Here is a 25,766-nt window from a genome sequence, read left to right on the forward strand (position 1 = left end):
CAGACCAATGGCTACCAATACCACAAAGTTAGCACAAATATAAACCGCATAGTTTGTAGGAAAAGTTTATTTAATGGGGAGACTAAGACTATGCAAGATGATTACTAGAAAAACATCTTTCAGTCTGGATAAATACACAACAAAGGATCATAGCTGAAATACCAGTGACTATCACAATAGGAAAGGTGGTCAGCTTGTGGAATTTTCCTTTTGGTAACCTTAGGAAGTCATTTTAGCAGTACTAACCATACAGTGTATGTCAGGCACTGTAATAAACTCTTTACAAGTGGTACTTCATTTAGTCTTCACGACACTGAGGTAGATACTATTAAATGTCCCCATTTTACAAGTAAAAAAATTGAGGTTAGAGAGGCCACAGAAGGTACCTGAGGTTTGGGAAGTGTAGAACCAGGATTTAAATCTGGAACTCCTAGGCAAAAAAAGTGTTTTAACAATCACAATATACAGCTTTACATTAGTAAAATTTTGAATTTGTTTTTGTTCATTGTTCACTATGCATGTTTTAAAATGTGAGGGTTATAGCTTATCTGTTAGGACAAACTCTCTAACTTCTAATTGATGGCTAGCCAAACATATCTTCAAAAAATAACTATTATACCTTAGTTTTCAACAACCAAAACAACATATCCAAAAAAACCTAAATTCCTTAACAGATCATTTATTAGTAAATCTTCAGTAACTAGCACTAATCTTTGCCCAAATGAGGTAAGGCCTCCATTTCTGATTGGAATAATTAATTCCTTGGCCCACAAGAAATCTTAGGCTATTAAAGGTAAAAATCATGTTTGTCTTGAGTTTCTTAATAGTAATGGGCTTTTTATGTAGTAGATACTCAAAAGTCAACTGAGTCAACTAGGTAAAGCTGAGCAGGATAAGGCTTTATTCCCAATTTGTTTTCATAGCTCTGAATATAAGAAAATGACTCCAAAATAAACATTCTGTGGTTCTATTAAGCTGTTTTCAACTTTACATTATAAAAATGCTTAAAAGTTGAGAGATCATACAAAATGAATACCTGAATTCAAAGATATATCTAAAATGCAAAGCAAGGGTATTTAAATATTTGAATGTCAGGTAACTTTTGAGGGAACAGGAATTGGCATTTTCTAGCTTCTATATATTTAAACCAATTTATTAGATAATGAAAGGTCTTGCAAATAGCTAGTAGAGTTAATTTGGCAAAGGTGAAAGGGAATCTGCTGTCTTTATCAATCTTGGAAAAGTCTGTACTGCATTTCCTCTGGTAGAACATAATTAGGGATGCAAGTAATCCTGTTTGGTGACTATGGGGTGATATTGCCATCTAGTGGCCATTTTTCGCTGCCAGTGATCCCCTTTTCCGACTTACGCGGCAATGAAGAGACAATAATCAGGTGCATACACTTAAGCACTCATCTTTACATCTCACTGAATTATAAAGTCCTTGAGGAAGGGACCATGGCTATGTATTTTCTTTCCTGCATTAGGTATTTGTTAACATTGAGGTGAGAACTGTTCCGGACCCACTTATATAATAAGCATATGAGAAAGAACATTTCATTCCTCATTCTACTCCACCTTCCCCAACCCCTAACTCTTCTGCTACTCAGGCCTGCTTACAAGCTGCCAACTGTAAAAATTGTGGTAGACTATCTCCAGTAAGTTTCCATTCTCATGACCACGTTACCAATGTAAGTGGCACAAAACAGATTATTAATCAATTAATTAAGCAAATTATGCATTACTGGCTTATCTTTACTTCCAAAGGCTTATCTTTACTTCTAAAGAAAAATAAGACAGTGAAGTCCTCCAGTTGCCAGATAAAATGCAACCAAATTGTCAGCAGAATTTCAGAATCATTATGATTCTAATAGCCATGTTTTATTGAATGCTTAACAATGTGCTAAACATTGTTCTAATTGCTTTATGTGCATTGTAGCATATAATCCTCAACAAACAGAAAACAACAAAAATGTTATTTAGATTTTTAAAAATATGCAAATGTCTCTAATAAAGTTATGTAACTGTAGTTACCCAAATTACTTTGGAAAAAAATGGACTGCTTTGGCAGGTAATTATTCTTTGCAAGACACATACTGAATGACCAAATTTATAGATGAAAGAGGGTTTATTTATTAATATATGATAGCCTTGGCTCAAAAAAGACAAATGAGGGCTCAAAAAGGAATTACAGTAACTTTAAAAAATATATTAAACATATCCAAGATCCTAAATATATTATTCTCCCCAAAAGCTAGCTGCTTCCAAACTTGATTTGATATTTTGCATGTTTTCCCTACGTTGCTTGGTAAATATATTTGCTTCTCCTTTCTGCAATCGACGTCTGACAGCTGATTTTTGCTGTTTTGTCAACTGACGTTTCACCTTCTGTTTCACCAGTTCCTGGAAAGATTTCATAAATTAGTATTACTGATAATGAACCATTTCAAAAAGTACACTGCTAATATCTTTTCTATTTATATATTGACACCATGAATTTTAAGATTCCAAACACTGACAGTACTATATAGAAACTGTTATATAGGAGAAATTAAATTCATAACAGAAATACAGATTATATAGCAAAAAATATAGTGTATAGGCAGAATTTTAAAAAAATTACCATAGTGCCACCTAGTGTCCATCATGAAAACTGATGAAAAAACAAGATGAAACTGCTTGTTCCTCTGCTTTTTAGGTTAAAAGTAGGCTTTTAGAGTAGGTTTTGTATAGAAAATTATTTTTGAAAGCATTCAGTATTGCTGAATATATCCAAGAATGCCTTCACAGTTTCAGCTGTAGAAATGACCTGATGGTAGCAATCACCCATGGAAAAGTCTTCATATGTCTTTTGATCATAAATTCAAGTTACTTATCAGTTAAGATACACTGTGCATGTCACATGACTTACAAGATGAATAAGAAATGTGAAATACTCAGTTCACAATGACCTTTTCTTTCTCTGAAGCACTACAGTCTGTTATTTAATAACTGTATATAACCTTGTATCATTCAACTTGTCTCCTAAAAAAGAAGATAGCTGCAAAACTCTGCAGAGCCAGGAACAAGGGTCTTCTTTTTTTTTTTTGAGACAGGGTCTTGCTGTGTTGCCCAGGTTGGAGTGCAGTGGCAGGAACACAGTTCACGGTGGCTGCAACCTCCTGGGCTTGAGTGATCCTTCTGCCTCAGCCTCCTGAGTAGCTGGGAATACAGGTGTACACCACTACACCTAGCTAACTTTTAAATTTTTTGTAGACAGGGGTCTTGCTATGTTGCCCAGGCTGGCCTGAAACTCTTGGGCTCAAGCGATCCTTCCACCTTGGCCTCCCAAAGTGCTGGGATCACAGGTCTGAGCCACTGTGCCCGGCCAAATTTGTACTTATATCCAAGTACAAATGGCTGGGCACAGTGGCTCACGCCTGAAATCCCAGCACTTTGGGAGGCTGAGGTGGGCAGATCACCTGAGGTCAGGAGTTCGAGACCAGCCTGGCCAACATGGTGAAACCTTGTCTCTACTAAAAATACAAAAATTAGCCAGCCGTGGTGGTGGGCGCCTGTAATCCAAGCTACTCGGGAAGCTGAGGCAGGAGAATTGCTTGAACCCAGGAGGCAGAGGTTGCAGTGAGCTGAGATCACGCCACTGCACTCCGGCCTGGATGACCTCTGGCCTGGATGACAAGAGCAAAACTCCATCTCAAACAAAAACAAAAACAAAAACAAACAACAACAACAACAAAATTTTATACCATTAACATGTACGTCCAAGTGTCTGAGGCTTACACACCTTATAATCCTCACAGTGATCAAGCTCATTAATCTTCAGCTCATATGAAGAATGACTCATCCATCTCAAACCTGATCAATTTATCAAGTGACCTACATTTGAAACTCATCAGTTTGTATTCTAAGAAAAAATTACTTGAAATTTAGTCAACAGGCTGCCTAAAATCAGGACAATTGAAAAAGAAGGTGTTTTGAGTTTTACCAACAAAAAGTCATTTGGCCTTCATTTTACACATAATGGTGGCAGGACACAACTCTACCACATCCTTTGAGAAACATTCATTTATTAAAATCAAAGAAAGTACTGGTTTCAAGACAAGTCAAAAAGCAATCAACAGAAGTCTGTACCTGAAAGGCATACATTATTGTTTAATGAGACAAGGCAATCAGATCACAGTAGTGATGTAATAAACATTCAGTACATGTTGAATGACTACTTACTGGAGGAATTGTTGAACAGCTTACAGCACTGCCTGAAGAAGTGATACTCAGAGTTCTTGTTCTATACTGATTCATAGCTCCCACATTGTCTTCATCTCTAAAATTAAAAAACCCACAATTTATCTAGTTAATTTGTATAATGTAATGAATCCCATTTGATTAATTTATGTTATTTTTTGCATGCAGCAAAACTGAAGACATAAAATACTTCAGAAAGATCATTATATTTTAAAATTTCTGTGAAGATGAAACTACCTACTGTTAAGTTCTATACATTAACAATTTTCATTTTCCAGCATTTTGTTAGTCACTATCAAAATTTAAAAACAGTAGAATGCTTAAGCCATTGAAATTTATTACCTCCCCACAATTCATCTTCCCTTTTCTAATAATCCTCTCCTCTTCTTTCACTGAACTATATAAATCTGTTTCTCCCTATCTAAATTTTTGAGACTCTTTCCACCTTCACAAACAGAAGATATAATGGAAACAGACAGTACTCATTATAGTCAGCTCCACTAGGGTAGGAAAATCTGCAACCTAGAGACTAATGTTTTTCACATGGCTCAAAGTTTCAATATATGCAATGTATAAAAACTCGGACAATATTAACTCCTAACAGTTAATATTTTTCAGCAACATCTGCTGTTCTGCTTTTACTTTGAATGGAAGTTTTGCCCAGCATGTATCCAGAGTGAGAACAAAATTATTGTTCCCATTCTGAGTTTAAAAGACCATTTAATCCTATATAGATTTTCCTCTATCACTGTGATGGTTAATTTTATATGTTAACTTGACTGGGCCTCAGGGTGCCATATATTTTGTTAAACATTAACTTGGGTGTGTCTTTGAGGGCGTTTCTGAATCAATAAACTGAGTATAGCAGATTGCTCTCCCCAGTGTGGGTGGACCTCATCCAATCCATTGAAGGCCTGATGAGAACACAAAGGCAAAGTAAGAGAGAACTGTCTTTGAACTGGGACATGGGTCCTCTCCTTTCTTTGGATGTGGACTGGAACTTATGCTATTGTCTCTTCTGGTTCTTAGCTCTTTGGATTTGGACTGGAACTGTACCATGGGCTCTCCTTGGTCTCTAGCTTGTTGACTACAGATCCTGGGACTTCTCAGCCTCCATAACCCCATGGGCTAATTCCTTATAATAAATCTCCTATTTATTCTGTTTCTTTGAAGAATCCAGTCTAATACAATCACTTACTCAAAATCCTGAGCCTCTGTCACCCCTCTTTTCCTTTTAAGCTTCTGATTTAATTTTCCAAGTTTATTATTTAAATGGCAGTAGCCCTGTGACACAGATACACAGCTATATGAAAAAGGAACAAAATTCTCATGTTTTGCTTCAGGAATAAAACTTTAAAGATAAAGGTAGGCTTAAGATATAAGCCCAAACATGTACTGAAAAATGTTTAATAAATGTATTGCTGAACTAATTTTAATTTTCATATTACTATTTTGAAATAAATAAAACCAATATTTCATTTAACTACAATTTGATTCTGAATAAGCAATCCCAAATCCAAAAATTAAGTTTTAGAACTTTTCCTAATCTAAGCTGAGCCTGATTAATATTTACAAAAAAAAATTGTTAAAAGAAAACATAATATCATTAGATAATTTTAACTACACATGAACAAAGGATAGAAGGCTCAAGGTACTAGAGAAAATTCACTGCAGATGTTCATATAGAAAGTACATTTATTGCATGTTTTAATATTTACATGCCTTTACATAACTCAAACACACATCAGATGTGTAATTAGGAAAATATATGAGGAATAACTCATCCATCTAAAACCTGATCAATGTATCCAGAGACCTGCAATAATTTTAAAATCATCAGTTTGTATATATATATATATTTTTGAGACGGAGTTTTTTGCTCGTCACCCAGGCTGGAGTGCAGTGGTACGATCTTCGGCTTACTGCAACCTCTGCCTCCCAGGTTCAAGTGATTCTCCTGCCTCAGTCTCCCAAGTAGCTGGGATTACACGCACAGGCCACCATGCCCGGCTAATTTTTATATTTTTAGTAGAGACAGGGTTTTGCCATGTTGGCCTGGCTGGTCTCAAACTCCTGACCTCAGGTGATTTGCCTGCCTTGGCCTCCCAAAGTGCTGAGATTACAGGCATGAGCGAGCCACTGTGCCCAGCCATCAGTTTGTATTTTAAGGCAGAATTACTTGAAATTTAGTCAATAGGCTGCCTAGAATCAGGTCAATTGAAAAGGAAGCTATTTTGAGTTTTTAACAACAAAAAATTATTTGGCTTTCATTTTATACATCAAGGTGGCAGAATACAATTTTGTCACATCATTTCAAAAAAACATTCTTTTACTACAATCTAACAAAGTATCAGTCTCAAGACTAAAGTTAAAAAGCAATCGACAGAAGTCTATACCTGAAAGGCCTCAATTCTCTATTTAATGACGACAAGGCAATTAGATGAGGGCATTCATCTTCATACTCGTCAGAGCCAGCAGGGACTCCTCCTTGAACTCTCTGACCATCTTGCCTGTTGTAATTTTCAGTTCTGTTTTTCTCCTCAGAAAATTCAGTTACAGAGTTGTTTTCAACAACCTGCCCTTTTATTTCTTCTAAAGCTTGATCGAATTCAGTCATTTCAAAACTCCGTGCATCAGCACTCTCTTCTGATAAACTGTCTTCCTTTATTTGTTCAGGGTCTCCAGATGATCTGCAATAGCAGCCCTCTGATTCTTCTAGACAGTTCTGTTCACTTTCATTTTCTGACCTGTAAACCTCTGCTTTTTCTGCCACTTCTCCATCTGAAAATGAGAATTCAGATCCCTCTTTTGTTTCAATATTTTTATCATCTGGACCTAATGGATGAAGCAGTTCATCATCTGCCTGCATTTCCTTTGTGTAGCCACTGGCAGAAACTTCCACATCAAGAGTGTCTTCCCTCCTAGAAAAAAAAGGCGTCAAGCATAGAAAGAGAGAAAAAATGTTTATCTAAGAGGAGCAAATATCTACTACTCTGATAAATTATGATTCAAGTGAGTTTAATAGCTTATATATTAAAAATAAATTTTCCTTCCCTAAAATGTAATATTTAAATGACACAGGTAAACAAATATGAAAGGTATATGCTGGCTGTCATTTTAAGAATAAAATAACTGAAAAGCAACAATATAAATAAAAAGGTTATAAAAACCTCAGCTTATGTTGATTAACTTTGTAAATTAACTTTCAAAGGGGGCTAAGGATTTCCTTCAGATTATGTGACTCATCCCAGATCAGAAAATATCTTAAGTGTATAAAATAAATATGAGAAAACTGAGCTTTGAGAATGCACATGATAGTTATGTTTTGAGAATCAATTAAAGATACCTCCTGGTCCTGATAAAGGAAAAACACCAATTTCAATGAATGTTTGGTGTTATTCCTTATGAATGAGTTACTCAAATAGCATCCGAAATAGAATAGAAGTTCTTGAATTTATAAGAATCTAGATATGTCCGCTTCCTAAAATTCAGTAACAGTGCCTTAAGGGACCAAATGCAGGTATTTTCAAGTTTTTAAGTTTCAGTTATGTACTACAGAGCAATGACATCTAACAGTGATTACGTGTCAAAATTTGGAAAGTTTTTTAGATGAAAATGTTAATTTTTAGAAATACACAGACCAGATATTTAAACTGTTCTATTATGTAAAGCAATGGGGAGTACAAACCTGATATCCTTAAAAGTTGGAAAAAGCTCACTTTCGTAGCTGAAACGTTTCATGAAGAAATCTTTAATGCATTTAACATCTCTGTCAAAATACCTGCAAAAGCAAGAATCATTTATGATATAGTCTTTATTGCTTCTCTTTTTCCTTATTAGCCAATGACAATATACTTATTGGTTAATGGTATTGCTCCTCCTTACACAAGGAGATAAAAGATGTTACACAAAAGAAAAAAAGATACAAATGAGTTAACCAGTGTGTTTGAAAAACTAAAATCCAAGGAAATCTCAAGGATATAAGCTGTCAATGCCATGCAGTTCCTACGGTTAGGAAAGTCAAGGTTTTGTCATAGTTACTGGTATATAGTTAGATACACTAGGGAAAGATGAATGTGAACCCCAGGAAATAAGATAATGGGCCTATGGTTTGGGGATAGGTTTCCACTTATTCTGTTCGTCCTGAGTCTGGCTATGCTTCCCATCAGCAACACTCACTAGAACCCCTAGCCAACTGAAAGATCTGACGATAAAAAGATATTAATATTAAACAGTTAAGTTTGGAGACTACTGAATTATGTTTATGTATCTTTGTTATCCATTAGCCGATTTGCAATAACACCCAAAGGGATAAATAATGCTACAGCCTATAAAAATAATCTGAGGACATGTTAATCTGGACCAAAAGTAGAACAATTTCTGAATATCAGGCTGCCTTTTTGGGCCACCACAAAGCAGCAAAAATGGATTCAATTCTCTAGAAGATTTCCAGACAAGGGAGAATTAAGGACAGGATAATGTGCAACTGCCTATCTCTTTGAGAAAGATGAAGTTTGGAAATAGGAAGATAATGCCTCTCCTCTTTGCTCACAGGGTACTCTGGGAAAAATACTAATACATTTTAAAAAGACTATTTTATATATGTTTACATCTCCCTACAAGACAGTAACATCTTCTAAAGCATATATAGGGGTTATTTATATCTCAATCTCTAGCAATTAGCACAGCTCCTTGGCCCCAGTACTGGTTCATAAAAATTGAAATTAAATCACAATGTCTCTCCATAGAACGATGCAGCCTAAACCTAGAATGTCATAATCTGTCACACTCTGGAGGCTCCTAGATGTTCCTTTATTGTGTGACTATGTTACCCCTTATTAATAAAAATCATGATTAGTCATCATCCAAAGAGTACTGACCACCCCAGTGCCAGGCATTAATCTTTTAGTATTAATTTGTTGAAAACGTTTTAAAAATTTATTTTCAAATGACATTTCTTTCTGTAGCATAAGTATAGACATTTTCTACTGGAAACCAGGATGAAGAGACGCTTCACTTAACAAAACTACTTCAAGCTCAATCTCTGGAAGAATTAATATACTCTATTATATAAGTGATACTAGTTGTTAGTTTAGGAAAAAAGTTTCTCATAAAGCTTGGAACAGAAAGAAAAAAAAAAATCCTTAGTTACACTCAATTGAATCATGAACCTCAAGCAAATAAAGGATAAGGTCCTGTTTCATGACTTGGCTGGCTTGGTTTAAATAAGTAATGTGAAGAATATGATTATCGCAGTATATCATGATTCTGCACTGTGTCAGAGATAAAGTTTTATGTGAATTTTTTTCTAATAAATAAAGCTAAAAGTGACAAGAGGTAATTATCACTGGTTTGACAACTGAGTCCAGTCCAAAACCACAACTTTTATTCAGATCATCAAGATTACTGAGTTATACTTGGTGAATCTCTCTTGGAGGCAATCATGGAACAGCAAGAAAAAGGGAAAGACAAAAGTGGTTCTAGAGTTCCCCACTACACTCCCTACTTTCACCTGTTTTAACAATTGGTCTTCCATCTAAAAGTCTGTTTGAACAAAGGGTTCCATGGCTAAGAAAATTTGACTTTTGAACGTCTGTCAATTTACAACAGAGAAATTCAAATTCTTATGGGGAAAACTCTAGTAGTTATACTTTAATAAAAAACCAAATTTTTATAACGTTAACACTAGCCACTTCAAACCAGTGACTGACCTAAATAATAGTATCACAAAACTGAAAAATTATGAAAAAATGATTATATTCTAAACAAACACACCCACATCCAGAATCAATAATAGCATGTAAGGGCAGGGCGCTATGGCTCACCCCTGTAATCCCAGCACTTTGGGAGGCCGAGGCGGGTGGATCACCTGAGGTCAGGAGTTCAAGACCAGCCTGACCAACATGGAGAAACCCCATCTCTAATAAAAAAAAAAAATACAAAAAATTAGCCAGGTGTGGTGGCACATGTCTGTAATCCCAGCTCCTCGGGAGGCTGAGGCAGGAGCATTGCTTGAACCTGGGAGGCGGAAGTTGCAGTGAGCCGAGATCGCGCCATTGAACTCCAGCTTGGGCAACAAGCAAAACTCCGTCTCCAAAAAATAAAATAAAATAAAAATAAAAAAATAGCATGTACGTACCACTCAGCATTGGGATGAGAAGTTGAAACCATCTGTGGAAAATCAATCATGGTGATATGGTCACTTTCATCCAAAATGAGATTAAATTCATTAAAATCTCCATGAATCAGCCCATGATTTGCAAGTTTGACAATTAGTTCCATAGCTTCATCATATACTGATGCAGGATCTTCAACATGGTGTATCTGACATCTGAAAGTATTTTAAGCATGAAAATAGGTTACTTGTATTCATTTACGGTTTTAACGAAAGTATGTATGCATGTGAACATATATATTATTTCCATGCTGTGTATCCCCAGCAGCTTTCTTCTCATTCCCATCAGCACACAGATATAATATCTCCCATCTATTAAAAAAATAGCCACACTGCTTCAATTCTGTATCTCTTTTCTACTACTACCTTTCTTTGATCTTTACAGCCAAACTTGTCTACATGTGCTTTTCCAATTTGTTTCCTCCTACTCTCTCATACCATTTCAAACAGGCTTTTTATAACATTAACACTAGCCACTTCAAACCAGTGAGTGACCTAAATAATAGTATCACAAAATTGAAAAATTATGAAAAAATGATTATATTCTAAACAAACACACCCACATCCAGAATCAATAGTAGCATGTACGGGCCAGGCGCAATGGCTCACCCCTGTAATCCCAGCACTTTGGGAGGCCAAAGTGCTTCCAAGATCACCCTTGTTGAGACTACAATGACTTCATTGTTGCTAAATCCAAAGGTCAATTCTTAGTCCTCATCATATGTGGTCTGTCAGTTGACCTCTTTGAACATTTTCTTCACTTAACTCTTGGGACACCATTCTCTCCAGGTGTTCTTCCTTCCTCATAGATCATACCTTCTTAGTCTTTTCTATTTGTACTTCATCTTTTTCCTTGACCTCTAAATTCTGGAGTTCCTCAAAGGTCAATCCTATGACCTTTTATTTTCTCTTATTTAGACTCATTCTTGGTGATCTCATCTAGGTTAATGGTTTAAATACCACATATACACTGATTTTAATGTAGACTTCTCTAACTCCCAGGCATCTCAAACTTAGCATGTCCAAAATGGAATCTCTGATTCTGTCCCACCCTCCAACTCCAAAATGCTGTTCCTGTAGCTTTCCTGTTTTTGTACACGGTAGATTTCTCCTTCCAGTTAATTTGCTACTCAGGGGAAAAACCTTGGTGTCACCATTGACTCATCCCTTCCTTCACATCCATATCCAATCTCAAATCATGTTGGTTCAACCTGCAGAACACATTCAGAATCTGACCACTTTTCATCACCTTCACAAGTATCACTGTAATCAGAATTACAACCATTTCTTGCCTAGATTATTGTAATAGCCTCTTAACTTGTCTTCCTAATTCTTTGTCTCCCCAGAGTCTATTAATTCAGCAAGCAGAGTGACCCTCTGAAAACACTGAGATCACTGATTGATGAGATCACATCTCTTCTCTGCTCAAAATACTCCCACTCCAATAGCTGCTAATCTGAATCAAAATTTGATGAGGTTTCACCTTATTAGTGAGACTTTTCTTGACCACCCTACATAAAACAGTAGTCTCCTGTCCCGTTAGTACTTCCTATCTCCCTTACTCTGCTTTTTTTTATCCATAGTACTTACTAACAATTGATATACATTTCCTTTAGTTATTTATTGCACATCTCCTTCCATCAGAACGTAAATTCCATGAGGGCAGGGACTTTGTTTTGTTCACTGCTGAGATTAAAAGTTCCTGGCACCTAACAGTCTCTTAATATTGAATGAATGAATGAATCACAGAGATTACAAAGTTCATATTGTCAGAATGAAACTGGGTTTTTAATTTGTCTTTGAGTCTATTCCTTTAAATAAATTTTAACCTCCCAGAGGCAATATTTCATTAACTAAAAAAAATTTTATTAAAAACCCTGAAACTTAAATTCATTTATCAGGATTCATGGCTTTAAGAATAATGAATACTTACAGTGGATAACCATTTATGAGTTCCATGACCACTGCATGACGATTGTAATCAATTGGCTTTGGAACTGGAAATTTCCTCTCATACAATGCCTAAAATGTTGCAAAACAGGTGTAAGCTAATGAACAGGTCATTACTCTTTAAAGAACAATAAAAGTAAATATACCTTTCTACAACCAGAAAAAAAACACACAAACCTTTATAAAATTGTAGTTAACACATGGTTATTTATGCATAGCTTATTTATTCACTGCGCAGAATTAGCCACACATAAAAAGCAAATTTTAAACAAAAGTTTGAATTCACTTTTCCACCAAAAATGAACATTTACAAAATGTTATGCACTGTGCTGGGGTTACAAAAATGAATGTTAAAAAGTTTCTAAACACTCTAAAATTAGTGTCAAAAAGCCCCCAAGAAGCTTACAGTCTCTTAGGGTATATCCTTTCCTATTTTGTAAGTCTCTGACGTTTGTTGAAATGTGCTCAAAATATTTAAATTGGAAACAAATTTAGGAAATACTCATCTTCTGACATATTAGGAAATGAGGCATTCTAAGAGATCAGACATTTTGGTTTATAGGGCACTGAACTTTTTCTCCAGGCCACAATATGCAATATAAATCTATTATGTGAAAAATATACACTGTTGTAGTCTGATTCAAATGTTAAGACTCTCCATACATCTTTTCCCCTAAGCTTACTGGCTTCAATCTTACTGTTTACAAAGCCCTGTTATTACTTTCTTTAAAATACCTTAGATTTATGCCCTTTGACATTTAGAATGCTAGTATTAGGAATGGCAAAAACTGCAATTACTTTTGCACCAACATATACTTGTAAGGAGGCATATACCTCATTACTCCACAAGTGTTCTAGCTCTTGCCATCATACCTAACCTATTCTATGTACCAATACCAGACTAACCTGCTGATGTTAATATTCCATTTAAAAATATATACATTGGGATGGGCACGGTGTCTCACGTCTGTAACCCCAGCAATTTGGGAGGCCGAGGCGGGTGGATCAGTTGAGGTCAGGAGTTCGACACCAGCCTGCCAGCATGGTGAAACCCCATCTCTACTAAAAATACAAAAAAATTAGCCAGGCGTGGTGGCACATGCCTGTAGTCCCAGCTACCTGGGAGGCTGAGGCAGGAGAATCGCTTGAACCCGGGAGGCAGAGGTTGCAGTGAGTTGATATCGTGCCACTGCATTCTAGCCTGGGTGATAGAGCAAGACTACACCTCAAAAAAAGTTTTTTTTTTACATTGGCTGTAAATTTTCTTTTCAGTTTGTAAATATAAACTATTCCTGGTTTTCAAAACTCTTTAATCCACCTGTACAGTCCTAGTTCTCCCAATATTCTCTCCAATACACACCGAGAAACGCAGTCAGGACAGTCACCTCAGTGTCACCTAAACACATAGGACTCACATAGATTCATGTCATTGCCCATACCACTTCTCTGCCAAAATGCACTGTCTTAGGGTCAAATAATATCCAAGCTTCATGGCTCCACTCAGCTCCACTCACTACCTGAAACCTCCTCCATCAACTATTCTATCACTTACTGAAGTTTCTCTAAATTCAGTATATAATTAAAAAAAAAATTGTTCTTAGGCTTGCAGTGGTGGCTGACGCTTATAACCCCGGTACTTTGGGAGGCCGAGGTGGGTGAATCTCTTGAGGCCAGGAGTTTGAGAGCAGCCTGGGCAACACAGCAAGGTCCTGTCTCTACAAAGCAGGCATGGTAGCACATGCCTGTGATCCTAGATACTTGGGAGGCTGAGGTGGGAGGATGGCTTGAGCCCAGGAGGTAGGGGCTGCAGTGAGCCGTGATCATGCCACTGCACTCCAGCCTGGGTGACAGAGTGAGACCTTGTCTCGAAAATAAATAAATAAATAAATAAAAGGTTCTGTTTCATGTGTTATCTTCTCAACTTTAAGACACAGATCGTACTGGTTATTTCTTTGGCATCCACTCCTTCACCCTACACTACCCCAGCAATTAATTTCAAAAGGTTGTCTATTGCTTACCTTCTGTGAACAAGAACCAAACCACTTCCCACTTCCCAGATATTTTTCTTTGTTTTGTTTTTAAATACTTTTTTTTCAATGTAGACCATTTTGAGCATACCTAGACAGATCAATAGCACGTGATAAACTTAAAGATTGTGAATATTTGTCTAGAACTTGTGCTATCGCCTAGACCTCATGCTATAGCCCAATCTTTATCTTCTTGTTCCTCTCTTATGAAAAATCAATACATTAAGGAGTGCATTTATGTGCAACCAGATTCCATTCCTATACCTTCAATATAAATATCCTGAAAAACACCTACTACCCTTTTGGGAAAATGTGTAAATGATCCCTACCAAGCTGCTCATTTACTGACTGAATATTACAAGATACAAACTATTAGTATAAGACAAGAAGTACATTGACATGTATGGTATCAGTATTACTAATTTATGCTGCCTTAAGAAATCTCCCATGATTAGTGAAAATTTAAGTATATAACCCACTCAAAGAACAAGCTGAATCCTCAAGAAACAGGTGTTCACACACTGTAGCAATCTTCAATTCATATTGTTTTGAAAAATGAAGATAAACTATGATAAATCCTACTGGCAGGATTATAAAAACACAATATTATCTTTTGTTTAACTTAGTTATTGTTGGATATATTTAATTTGGATATTATTATATTTAACAATCTATGCTGAACTTAATTTTGAAGGCAAAAAGTTAAAAATAAAGGATTTTTTTTTTAATGTCAGGGGACAGTATAAATGTAGTCCGCCAGTGCCACAAAATATGCAGTCAAGTTCCAATATTTGGGGAAACTGCAGGGGTCAGCACACCTGAAGTGCAATGAATAGGCCTAACCCTGAGAAAACCGTCTTTGAGATTTTGACATTTCATCTGCCAGGTTAAGCATTTTTTTCTATTTGTATAAATGTATGAGGTACATGTAACATTTAGTTAAGTATATATGAGTAGTCATCAAGTCAGGGTATTTAGTGTGTTCATCTCCTGAGTACAATACATTTTGTTTACTATAGTCACCCTACTCTGCTATCAAACATTGAATGTATTCCTTCTAATTGTATGTTTGTATCCTTTAACCCACTACTCTTCATCCTTACCTCTTAAAAACTAAAGATTTTTACCATTTTTGTTTTTTGAGACAGAGTCTTGCTCTGTTGCCCAGGCTTGAGTGCGGTGGCACAATCTTCACTCACTGCAACCTCTGCTTCCTGGGTTCAAGTGATTTTCCTGCTTCAGTCTCCCAAGTAGCTGGGATTACAGGTGGCCACCACCATCCCCGGCTATTTCTTGTATTTTTAGTAGGGATGGGGTTTCACCTTGTTGGTCAGGCTGGGCTCCTTACCTCAAGTAATCCACCCACCTCGGCTTCCCAAAGTGCTGGTATTATAGGCATGAACCACTGCACCCAGCCAATTTTTACCATTTTTAATATACATATAAATCTATAAATGTTTGTTCCTTTATGTGAAACAAAAAACTAGCCAACTTATCTGAGACACTAAGGTTTCTACAGATGATAATTACCTGGTGTTTTCAATTAGAAACAGACATATGTATAGTTACATATATTGAATAGATATATATACATCCACACATACATATTTGTGAGGTAACAGCATCATTAATTACTTTTGGCTCTTTCATCTTGTCAGCATTATAGAATGTGTTGCCCTTATGCATTAGTAACAATTTAAAATACTTTAACATAGAAGGAAATCACTTAAAAGAGCCCAAATAATCAACAGAGTTATTTAGGATTGAGTCTGTCTGTAGGAATTGAGTCTAAGGTTAGAGAGATGTGGGGACAACAGAATCACACTTGTCATTAAGGCCTTTGAGACACATGTATTATTTGGCTAAAAAATGCATGACTACAAAATAAAATAAATACCTTCATGTAGGCAAATTCCTTCATGGCAGAGAGACGAGATAAATAAAGCCAAGACACATTGTGCCTATGTTTATGATAATCGCGTTTGTTTTTCAAATTTCGAAACGAGGTTCTTCCTAGTCTGTGAAGCTTTAATGCAAATTGTTGTCCTTCTTCATTTGCAACAATGTAAATATCTAGAGGCAAAATTTCAAAAACAACCATTATTACATGTTTATTCCAATCAGTTAAAACAATTCTAACTTTCTCTAATTTTATTTGTATCAAAAATGTCATTTTTCCTAATAAAGATTGAGTATCCCTCCTTATACAAAACCTTCAGACCAGAAGTGTTTTGAATTTTGGATTCTGGTATATTTGCACATAAATAATGAGATATCTTGGGAGTTATTAGAAGAAAATTAATTCCTGGTATAAATGAATTTTCAGTGATAGACGTTCAGAGAAAATAATAACCTACTAATTAAGGGCACCTTCTGATTTGTATTGCTTCCAATCAACTTTCCAACTTACTGTTTAGTTAGAAAAAAGGGAAAATTAAAAGAGGAAAGGTTTCTGAAGGGAAAACATAAACTAAAGCAAAGAAAATACTTTGCACAGTACTATTAGCACTTACCTGATTCTTTGCCAACACCCATCTGGTTTCCAACAGACTCAACTACTTGCCTAGAAGAAAGTGTTTTCAAAGCTAGGTAATCATATCCTGCATTTGTCAACCGATAGCCCTGGACAGCTAGACAAAAATCAAAGCATAAAGAACATATTTCAGTTACATTGTACAACCAAGTCACGTAAGTTCAAGTCATAAGAAAGATTTAACAATAAAGTCTTCATTGGAAAAAGATAAACTGCCCAGGCTCACAAGCTTCCAATTTCTTCCTATAATTTGCATTTCTTCTCCAGTGTACTGATAATCAAAATGTGACCTACAGCCAGGTCTGTGTTTGTGACAAGATAAAAGGAGGAATTTAAGTTCAATTTGTATATCAATTTGACCCAGAATTTATGTCTGTTTTTGTATATCTGTTATCCATTTCATTTTTCTAGTAATTATTTTTTTGTATTTTATAAAAGTAAGGATCGGTGATAGGTTGGAAAAAACTAATCCCTCACCACAGATGGTTTCAGAAGTAATGATCTAGGGTATGACTACTGATTGTATTTTCCAAAGACGGTAGCCACAATAGCTCTATCCTATATGCTCTTCTGCAGTACCTACATGCTCTTCATGCTCTTCTGCAGTACCTACATGCTCTTCTGCAGTACCTACATGCTCTTCATGCTCTTCTACAGTACCTACATGCTTTTCTGCAGTACCTACACGCTTTTCTGCAGTACCTACATGCTCTTCTGCAGTACCTACATGCTTTTCTGCAGTGCTCTACATGCTTTTCTGCAGTACTCTACGTGCTCTTCTGCAGTACTCCACCTGCTGTTCTGCAGTACTCTACCTGCTCTTCTGCAGTACCTACGTGCTCTTCTGCAGTACTCCACATGCTCTTCTGCAGTACTCTACGTACTCTTCTGCAGTACTCTATGTGCTCTTCTGCAGTACCTACATGCTCTTCTGCAGTACCTACATGCTCTTCTGCAGTACCTACATGCTCTTCTGCAGTACTCTACGTGCTCTTCTGCAGTACTCTACGTGCTCTTCTGCAGTACTTTACGTGCTCTTCTGCAGTACCTACATGCTCTTCTGCAGTATCCTACATGTTCTTACTACTATTCTTTTTTCACCTCCTTTGATCTGGGTGTGCCCTGTGATTATTTTGACTAATAGGGTATGGCCGAAGTGTGTTCTGTCAGTTCTTCATCTAATGCTTTACTAGTCTGGCAACTTCTACTTCTTGACTTTTGGAACACTCGCTCTGGTGGAAACAAATTACCTGAAAAATCACAAATGGTGCCGCAAAATACTTACTTTTGGTATGCTCCCAAGCTATGAGTTTATGTTTCACCAATTCTCTTAAAACTTTATTGCAGCCACCATGTTTAAGGCTGGCTATAGAAGCAATCAAACTGCCGGGAACAATTTCATGGTTCTTCATGCCCATTTCAACCTGAAATTAAAGGAATCATTATATAATCATAATCAACACAAAGCCTTGTCTATCAAAACCCTGCGAAACTAAATTCTCCTTGAAACTTTCCTGACTATGCAGTTCTCCAACTAATTCTGAGACATAATCACTTCCGTCTCTTGGAAATATTTTTAATTGCAATTTGAAATCTAATCACTGATATTTGTATTGGCTTTCCATTTCAAGAGTAGGAACTGTGAGTGCTAGACATACTGATGACATTTGGTCAATGCTAAAATACTTGATGACACCTAAACATTTGTCTTTAAAAACTACAGATATGCCAGATATTTATTAAGCAGGTATTTAATGAGAAAGTACTACATGTAGGCATCGTAGAGGATATATATATATATATATGTATGAATGATAGACTGGATAAAGAAAATATGGCACATATACACCATGGAATACTATGCAGCCATAAAAAAGGATGAGTTCATGCCTTTTGCAGGGACATGGATGAAGCTGGAAACCATCATTCTCAGCAAACTAACACAAGAGCAGAAAACCAAACACCACATTTTCTCACTCATAAGTGGGAGTTGAACAGTAAGAATACATGGACACAGGAAGGGGAACATCACACACTGGGGCCTGTCGGGGGGTGGGGGGCTAGGGGAGGGATAGCATTAGGAGAAATACCTAATGTAGATGGGATGGGTTGATGGGTACAGCAAACCACTATAGCATGTGTATACCTATGTAACAAACCTGCACGTTCTGCACATGTACCCCAGAACTTAAAAGTATTATATATATATATACATATATATATATATTTTTTTAAATTTATTCCTCAGAGGTAAAAAGCACATATATATATCTCTATCCTACGTGCTCTTCTGCATGTGTATATGTATATATATATATATACGTGCTTTTTACCTCTGAGGAATTTTTATCTCATGATGGAAATTTTAAAAAATGGTATACATCTAAGTTTATTAGAAGTTAAGAAGTGATAAGTGCTTAAAAAGGTAGCTCAGGGCAGAATAAGAATACTTCTAGCTGAGGGATCAGTTCCAAGGAAGATGCAAAACTAGAGACTGACTTTTAAAAGATGTGGGCATACAGAGAAAACAGACAAGGGGATATTAGTGAAAGAAAAAGATTTGAAAATGGCACATATGCAAGAAAGTACTGACCACAGAGAATAGCTGAGTATAGTGGCAGCTCAGATGGGATAGCATATAGAGTTCATGCAAACGCGGCTGGAAGATACTTCTAGGATAGAGAAGGCATTAAAATGTAGACCAAATACTTTTATATTTTATCCTGATGAGCGCAGGAAGCTCTTGAAGATGTTTAGGCATGGGAGACACACGAACAGGGTTATTTTAAGGACATTAATGTACCAGGAATGTGCAAATTGGCTTAGAGATGGCAAAATCTGAGGGGGTACTCTGGAGAACTAAGACAGAAGTCCAGCTCAGAGGAAAGAGCAACCAGAACAGGGTAAGTGGTAGTGGTACTGGAAGGAAGGAATAAAAATCTTTAGGAAGTATTATGGGAGAGCTTGGCAATTAGATGTGGAAGGGTAAAGGGATCGGAAAGCCACAATTGGAAGTGATGAGGAAAAGCAAGTTTAAAGCTTTTATTATTTTTTTTTATAGAGCTTGGGAAAAGAGAAAGGGGGCAGAAAAAAATTGAATTTGGTTTGAGCACTGAGAGTCAAATAAAAACGTTTAAAGGAAAACTGGAGGCCAGGTGCAGTGGCTCACACCTGTAATCCCAGCACTTTGGGAGGCCAAGGTGGGTGGATCACGAGGTCAAGAGATCGAGACCATTCTGGCCAACATGGTGAAACCCCATCTCTACTAAAAATACAAAAATTAGCTGGGCGTGGTGGTGTGCGCCTATAGTCCCAGCTACTTGGGAGGCTGAGGCAGGAGAATCGCTTGAACCCAGAAGGTGAAGGTTGCAGTGAGCTGAGATCATGCCACTGCACTCCAGCCTGGCAACAGAATGAGACTCCGTCTCAAAAAAAAAAAAAAAAAAAAAAAAAAAAAAAAAAAAAAAAAAAAAAAGAGAAAATTAAATTGGAAAGGGGCCTATATTTAGGAATGAAGTTATAAATAGAAGGAAAAATTGTCAATTATTTTATAGAAGTGAGAGTTGAAGATGTGAAGTGGATGCTCTCACTGAGCAGGAGATAATGGAAGAAAAGGAATGTTTGGGAGCAGAATTCTGGGGCAAGTTCATATTGAAAGCTAAGGGCAGCTTAGTCAAACAATGATTATTGATATAGGAGGAGCCAAAGAAGTAAAAGGGAAGAGAGGCCCAAGAAAGGGTACCAACACTGGTGAGATTCAACTGAGACCGGAATGTCATATTTAATGACTAAGTCATTTCTTGGTGAGCTTTACAAATAATTTAAATATTGCAGCGCCAATGTTTTGGAAGATAAATCTGGCATCATTTTGATGTCTCACCAAAACCTTAACTTTTAAATGTAACTTATTTTCCATGCTTTGTCTCTGCCTCCCCCATCCTCTAACACTCTTACGTTTGACCCCTACTTCTGTCAGAGGCACTAAGGAATGAGTGTGCTGAGAAAGCAGGAAAGGAAGGTATCTTTCCGAAGTGATAGTAGGTTTTCATTGAGAAAGTCCAGCTGATTAGAAGAATCTACATGAGAGGCAAAGTAAACATTGTCTTCCAAATTTCACACTGATTTTGCATTTGATAGTTTAATCCTTAAGCGCTATTTAAGATTAATTTTAAAAATCCAAAACTTGAAGCCTTAACATAATGCAAGAACCGGTGTGACTCACATCGCATATCCTATTACATAATTACACAATATAGGTAGTCCTTATCATGGGGTTCACTCCTTACCAAAAGATAACGGCTCCTAAATAAATGTACTGCTTTACTGTACAAATGTCTTGATCTATATATTAATTTCTGTGCCATAAGACTGAGGCCATAAAATCAGATTTTGTTACTCCCCTGATTAAAAACATTGAGTGGTTACCCCCACATTCTTTACCAAACCTCCAAGGCTCTGTAGTACATAATTTCTCACCTTTTCCGCTACATCTCCAACCATAAGTGTGCATCTCACTTTGCTCCAGCCACATTACGTTGGCCTTTCCTCTCTTCAAAGACTTTTCTGTCTCAAGGCCTTTGCACTTACTACTGCTGTTTCCTCTGCCTCCAACTCTTTCCAAGGACTTCACTGGGCTGTCTCCTTCTCACACAGCTCCTATTATTCCCCCATTCATTCTTTCATTTAGTGAATATTTATTCATTGTCTACCAAAGGCCAATAACTTGTGCCCCTCCTCTCCACCAGATACATATACTTTCTATGCCATTATCCTTTATCATTTTCATAGCATTTATCCATTATCCTATTTTTCGTTTACTTGATGATCTGTGTCTCCCTCTCCACTTGTCTGTTTGAACAAGTGAACCTCCTAATGTTGCTACTAAAAACCCGACAAATAAATATGTGTTGACTGAATGAATCAGAAAGACTGCTATGCGACTGAGTCTGTTAGTAGGGAAGTCAATATTATCAAATCTCAGGAGGGGGGAGCTTAAACCTTTCACAGCTGGTCGGAAGCTCAGGATCAGAGAAGTTTCCAGGCCACAGAGATGCAAGCGTTTCTCTTCAGCGCAAAGCGAATAGCAGCAGAAAAGAAAACAATTATTAGAAGACGGGACCTTTGCTCTATCTGGGGGAAGGTAAGCTCCCAAACAAAACCTTTTTAAAAATCCGACTTTCTGAATGCTCTCTTCTCCATTCCCAGCTTCTGCCACGTCCCGGGTCCCAGAGCGTGCCTGCTCAGATCCCAGAAAACTTGCAGGAACAGGAAGAGGTCACACAGTGGTAAGGGGAAGGGAGAGCAGGAACGGCGGGTTTCTTACCGCGATCAAGACCCTGAAGTCATCTCGGCTCATGTAACGCAACTTGGCCACATTCACCTTACCCATGGCGGCCCCAGTCCGAACCCAGATGCCTCTCCCACGACAGCCGCAAAGCGTAAGGCAGGTCGTTATTCCGGCCTCTAAGCGCTTTACAGCGCCAGATGGCTCGCGCACGCGCTGCGTCTTAGTATAGGTCCTTGTTAATAGACAGAAGTGCTGTTCTCATTGATATAGGAAAATAAAACTACTTGTATGTTTTATGAAGCACATAGTATGTAACAAGTGAACGTTTTATTTTTGTGTAATTTTTGCGTTGTGACTGAGTTGGCGGAGTGTAGATATTCTCTACAATGTGCCATTTTTTTTCCATATCTGTCAGGACTTGCTGCCTCAATGACACGTTCCGCCTCAGAGAGCAAAGTGGTTACTTAATGGGAGGAGCAAATTTTTCCCGCAAACAACTTCTACTCTAGGCAAAGTGACTTCCAACAAGACAGGGGTAAAAGAATCTGAGCTAGAGTCCAGACAACCAAATCTGTTAAAGGTAAAGTGGACTGTAATCACACAAGCACGCCCTCTACTTCTAATTGCGCCTGCTCCGGCAGCTCCGGAGGGCGTGGTTAATGGAACTCATGCGCTTGCTCAGTACTTCTCTTAAGTTGGTCTGGGAGGCTTCGAAGTGCGCCTGCGCTGCTTGGGGTAGGAGTTTAAGGTGACACGTGGAGAGTGCGGCGGACGTCCTTACCTCCAGAGGAAGTGGGGATTTTGATAGTTCGGGCTGACCTACGCGGGTAGGACTTCGAGGGCCCAGGAGCAATTTAAGGATTTTAGAATAGTTACCCATACTGGCTCTGCAACTCCTCGATATTCAAGCCTTTGTCTGCTTTTTACTTGAATGCAGCATGTCTTTGATTAACCATATTCAACCAATGAACATCTCCATTTAAACGGAATTTTTCTTTCTGTACTTACATAAGAAGGCATAGAAATGAATTATTTTTTTATTTTTGAGACAGAGCCCGGCTCTGTCACCCAGACTGAAGTACAGGGGCGCGATCTTGGCTCACTGCAACCTCTGCCCTCTAGGTTCAAGGAATTCTTCTCCCTCAGCCTCCTAAGTAGCTGGGATTATAGGCTCACACCACCACGCCCTGCTAATATTTTTATTTTTAGTAGAGATGGGGTTTCGCCCTGTTGACCAGACTGGTTTCAAACTCCTGGCCTCAGGTGATCCGCCCCCCTCAGTCTCCCAAAGTGCTGGGATTACAGGCATGAGCCACCGCGCCTGGGCGAAAAGTTTTTTAAAAAACCAAGTGACTAACTTTATTTGTACAAATTCATGGGGTACGTGAGAAATTTTATTACAAGTATTTAGGGTGTCTATCATCCAAATACAATATATTTTTGTCTAACTATAGTTACCCTACTCTACTATCAAACAGTGAATATATTCCTTCTATCTGACTCCATGTTTGTAACCTTTAACCTACTCTCTTCATCCTGTTCCCACTCCCCTCATCTTTCCCAGTCTGTTATCTGTCTTTCCACTCTCTACCTTCATGTGATCAAATTTTTTAGCTTCCACATATAAGTAAGAGCATGTGATATTTGTCTTTTTGTTCCTGGCTTATTTCCCTTAAGATAATGACCTCCAGCTCCATCCATGTTACTGCAAATGGCAAGATTTCATTTTTTATGTCTGAATAGTACTCCATTGTGTATATATACCACATTTTCTTTATCCATTCATCTGTTGATGGACACTTAGGTTGATTCCATAGCTTTGCTATTGTGAATAGTGCTGCGATAAACATGCAAGTGTAGGTATCCCTTTGATATACTGATTTCTTTCCTTTGGGTAGATACCCAATAGTGGGATTGCTGGATTGAATAATTCTATTTTTAATTTTCTGAGAAATCTCCATATACTTTTCCACAGTGGCTGTACTAATTTACATTCTCATCAACAGTGTATAAGAGTTCTCTTTTCTCCGCATCTTCACCAACATCCATTATTTTTTGTCTTTTTAACAGTAGCCATTTGGACTGGGGTAAGATAATATCTCATTATGGCTTTGATTTTCATTTCTTATATACTTAGTGATGTTGAGCAATTTTTCATGTACCTGTTGGCCATTTGTATGCAAATAACTAACTTCTAGAGCAAGAATGGAATGGGAAACAAGCCATTTATGTTTCTACTCCGAATCCAGCACTTTAGCAAATGTTCCTAATCTATTATGGTGCAATTCTTACATTATTTCTCAACATTGCCTCAGACAGCCACCATTAACTGAGTGGAATTGACTAGAATTGCTATTGGTGTTCTGAAGTATGCCTTACGGTTAATCACATTAAGTCCAAATCTCTTATATTTGGAATATTACTTTTAAAATAAAATCATTTTAATAATCAGAACTTTGAAGAGTAAAAGTAAGTGATTGAAGTACAGTTTGGTATTCTGTTCTACTCCCTCATACCATGCTTAGTGATGAGTAAAACAAAACATGTACAGTATTATTCGTTAATGCATTCACTATTCATCAAACATATATGCCATACTTTTTTACTAGGTCCTGGGGAATCAATCTCAACCCTCATACCTGTGTTGGAGGGTGAAGAGTAGAAAAATAGAGAGTAGTGTGACACAGATGTGCAAAAGGTGTATCATGTTGGTGTTTCCTCCTCCCTTACCTCCCCTGCCCTGACCCTGTCCTTACAAGTTGCAGAGAACCTTAACTGTCTACAGATCAAAGTGCACGTTTAGACTGGCATTCAGGATTGTCAACAATCTGTATCACCATCTTCAAGCAGCTTGTACTCTTGTCTAATTGAACTACTTTTGTTTTCCCTGTATAACTCCCTTAAATTTCTTTTTTACTAAGTTTTCCCTTCACCTGTAATACTTTTCCCTCCACCTGTAATATTACCTCTTCCCTACTGTTTTTCTTCTTTTTCAATCACAATATATGTAAATCTTATCTACCATTAAAATTCTATTCACCACATAAGGTTTTTCTTTATTATTCCTATTTATCTCTATATTAATTTTCTCTTGCTGCTGTTAACATATTACCGCAAACTTTGACAACTTAAAACAATAGAACTTTATTCTCTTACAGTTCAGGAGGCTGGAAATAAGAGATTATTTTTACTGGGTCAAAATCAATGTGTTGACAGGACCATGTTCCCCCAAGAGGGGCTCTAGTGGAGAATTTGTTCCTTGCCTTTTGCAGCTCCTACTGGGATTTGGTGACTGCTGGCATTCTTTTGGCTTGTGGCACATCACTCCAGTCTCTGTCTCCATGCTTACGTTATTGCCTTCTCTACTTGTGAGTGTGTGTGTTTCCTTCTGTCTCTGTCTTATACAAATACATGTAATTGCACTTAGGATCCACTCAGACCCTTAATAACATCTGTAAAATATTTTTTTCCATATAGGATAAATTCTTAGGTTCTAGAAATTAGTATGTGGATATTTTTGGATGGGTCATCATTCAACCTGTCACACTCTCA

The 25,766-nt window shown here is 37.3% G+C and overlaps 1 protein-coding gene, 1 long non-coding RNA gene and 1 other non-coding gene across 3 annotated transcripts in view; 1 reads left to right on the forward strand and 2 right to left on the reverse strand.

The window, feature by feature from the left end:
* Positions 1-2,109: 2,109 nt before the first annotated feature.
* On the reverse strand, positions 2,110-22,882 carry RIOK2 (RIO kinase 2). Its single transcript, XM_009449398.5, has 10 exons — positions 22,251-22,882; positions 18,213-18,351; positions 16,908-17,024; positions 16,292-16,467; positions 12,351-12,439; positions 10,382-10,573; positions 7,931-8,023; positions 6,639-7,163; positions 4,225-4,321; positions 2,110-2,403 (listed from the first exon to the last, which is right to left on the reverse strand). The coding sequence occupies exons 1-10, from the start codon at positions 22,314-22,316 to the stop codon at positions 2,239-2,241; spliced, it is 1,659 nt and encodes a 552-aa protein (XP_009447673.4). The 5' UTR covers positions 22,317-22,882; the 3' UTR covers positions 2,110-2,238.
* On the reverse strand, positions 15,126-15,289 carry LOC112209385 (U1 spliceosomal RNA). The gene has a single exon (XR_002944120.1). It is a non-coding gene; the product is annotated as a U1 spliceosomal RNA (small nuclear RNA).
* Positions 22,883-22,951: 69 nt separating the features above from the next.
* LOC134810088 (uncharacterized) overlaps positions 22,952-25,766 on the forward strand; it is a 795,882-nt gene continuing 793,067 nt past the window's right edge. The window contains exon 1 of the long non-coding RNA XR_010157274.1: positions 22,952-23,041. This is a non-coding gene — a long non-coding RNA (uncharacterized LOC134810088). The remainder of the gene's footprint in view (positions 23,042-25,766) is intronic.

The sequence above is a fragment of the Pan troglodytes genome, chromosome 4 (assembly GCF_028858775.2).
Source record: "Pan troglodytes isolate AG18354 chromosome 4, NHGRI_mPanTro3-v2.0_pri, whole genome shotgun sequence".
NCBI lineage: Eukaryota > Metazoa > Chordata > Mammalia > Primates > Hominidae > Pan > Pan troglodytes.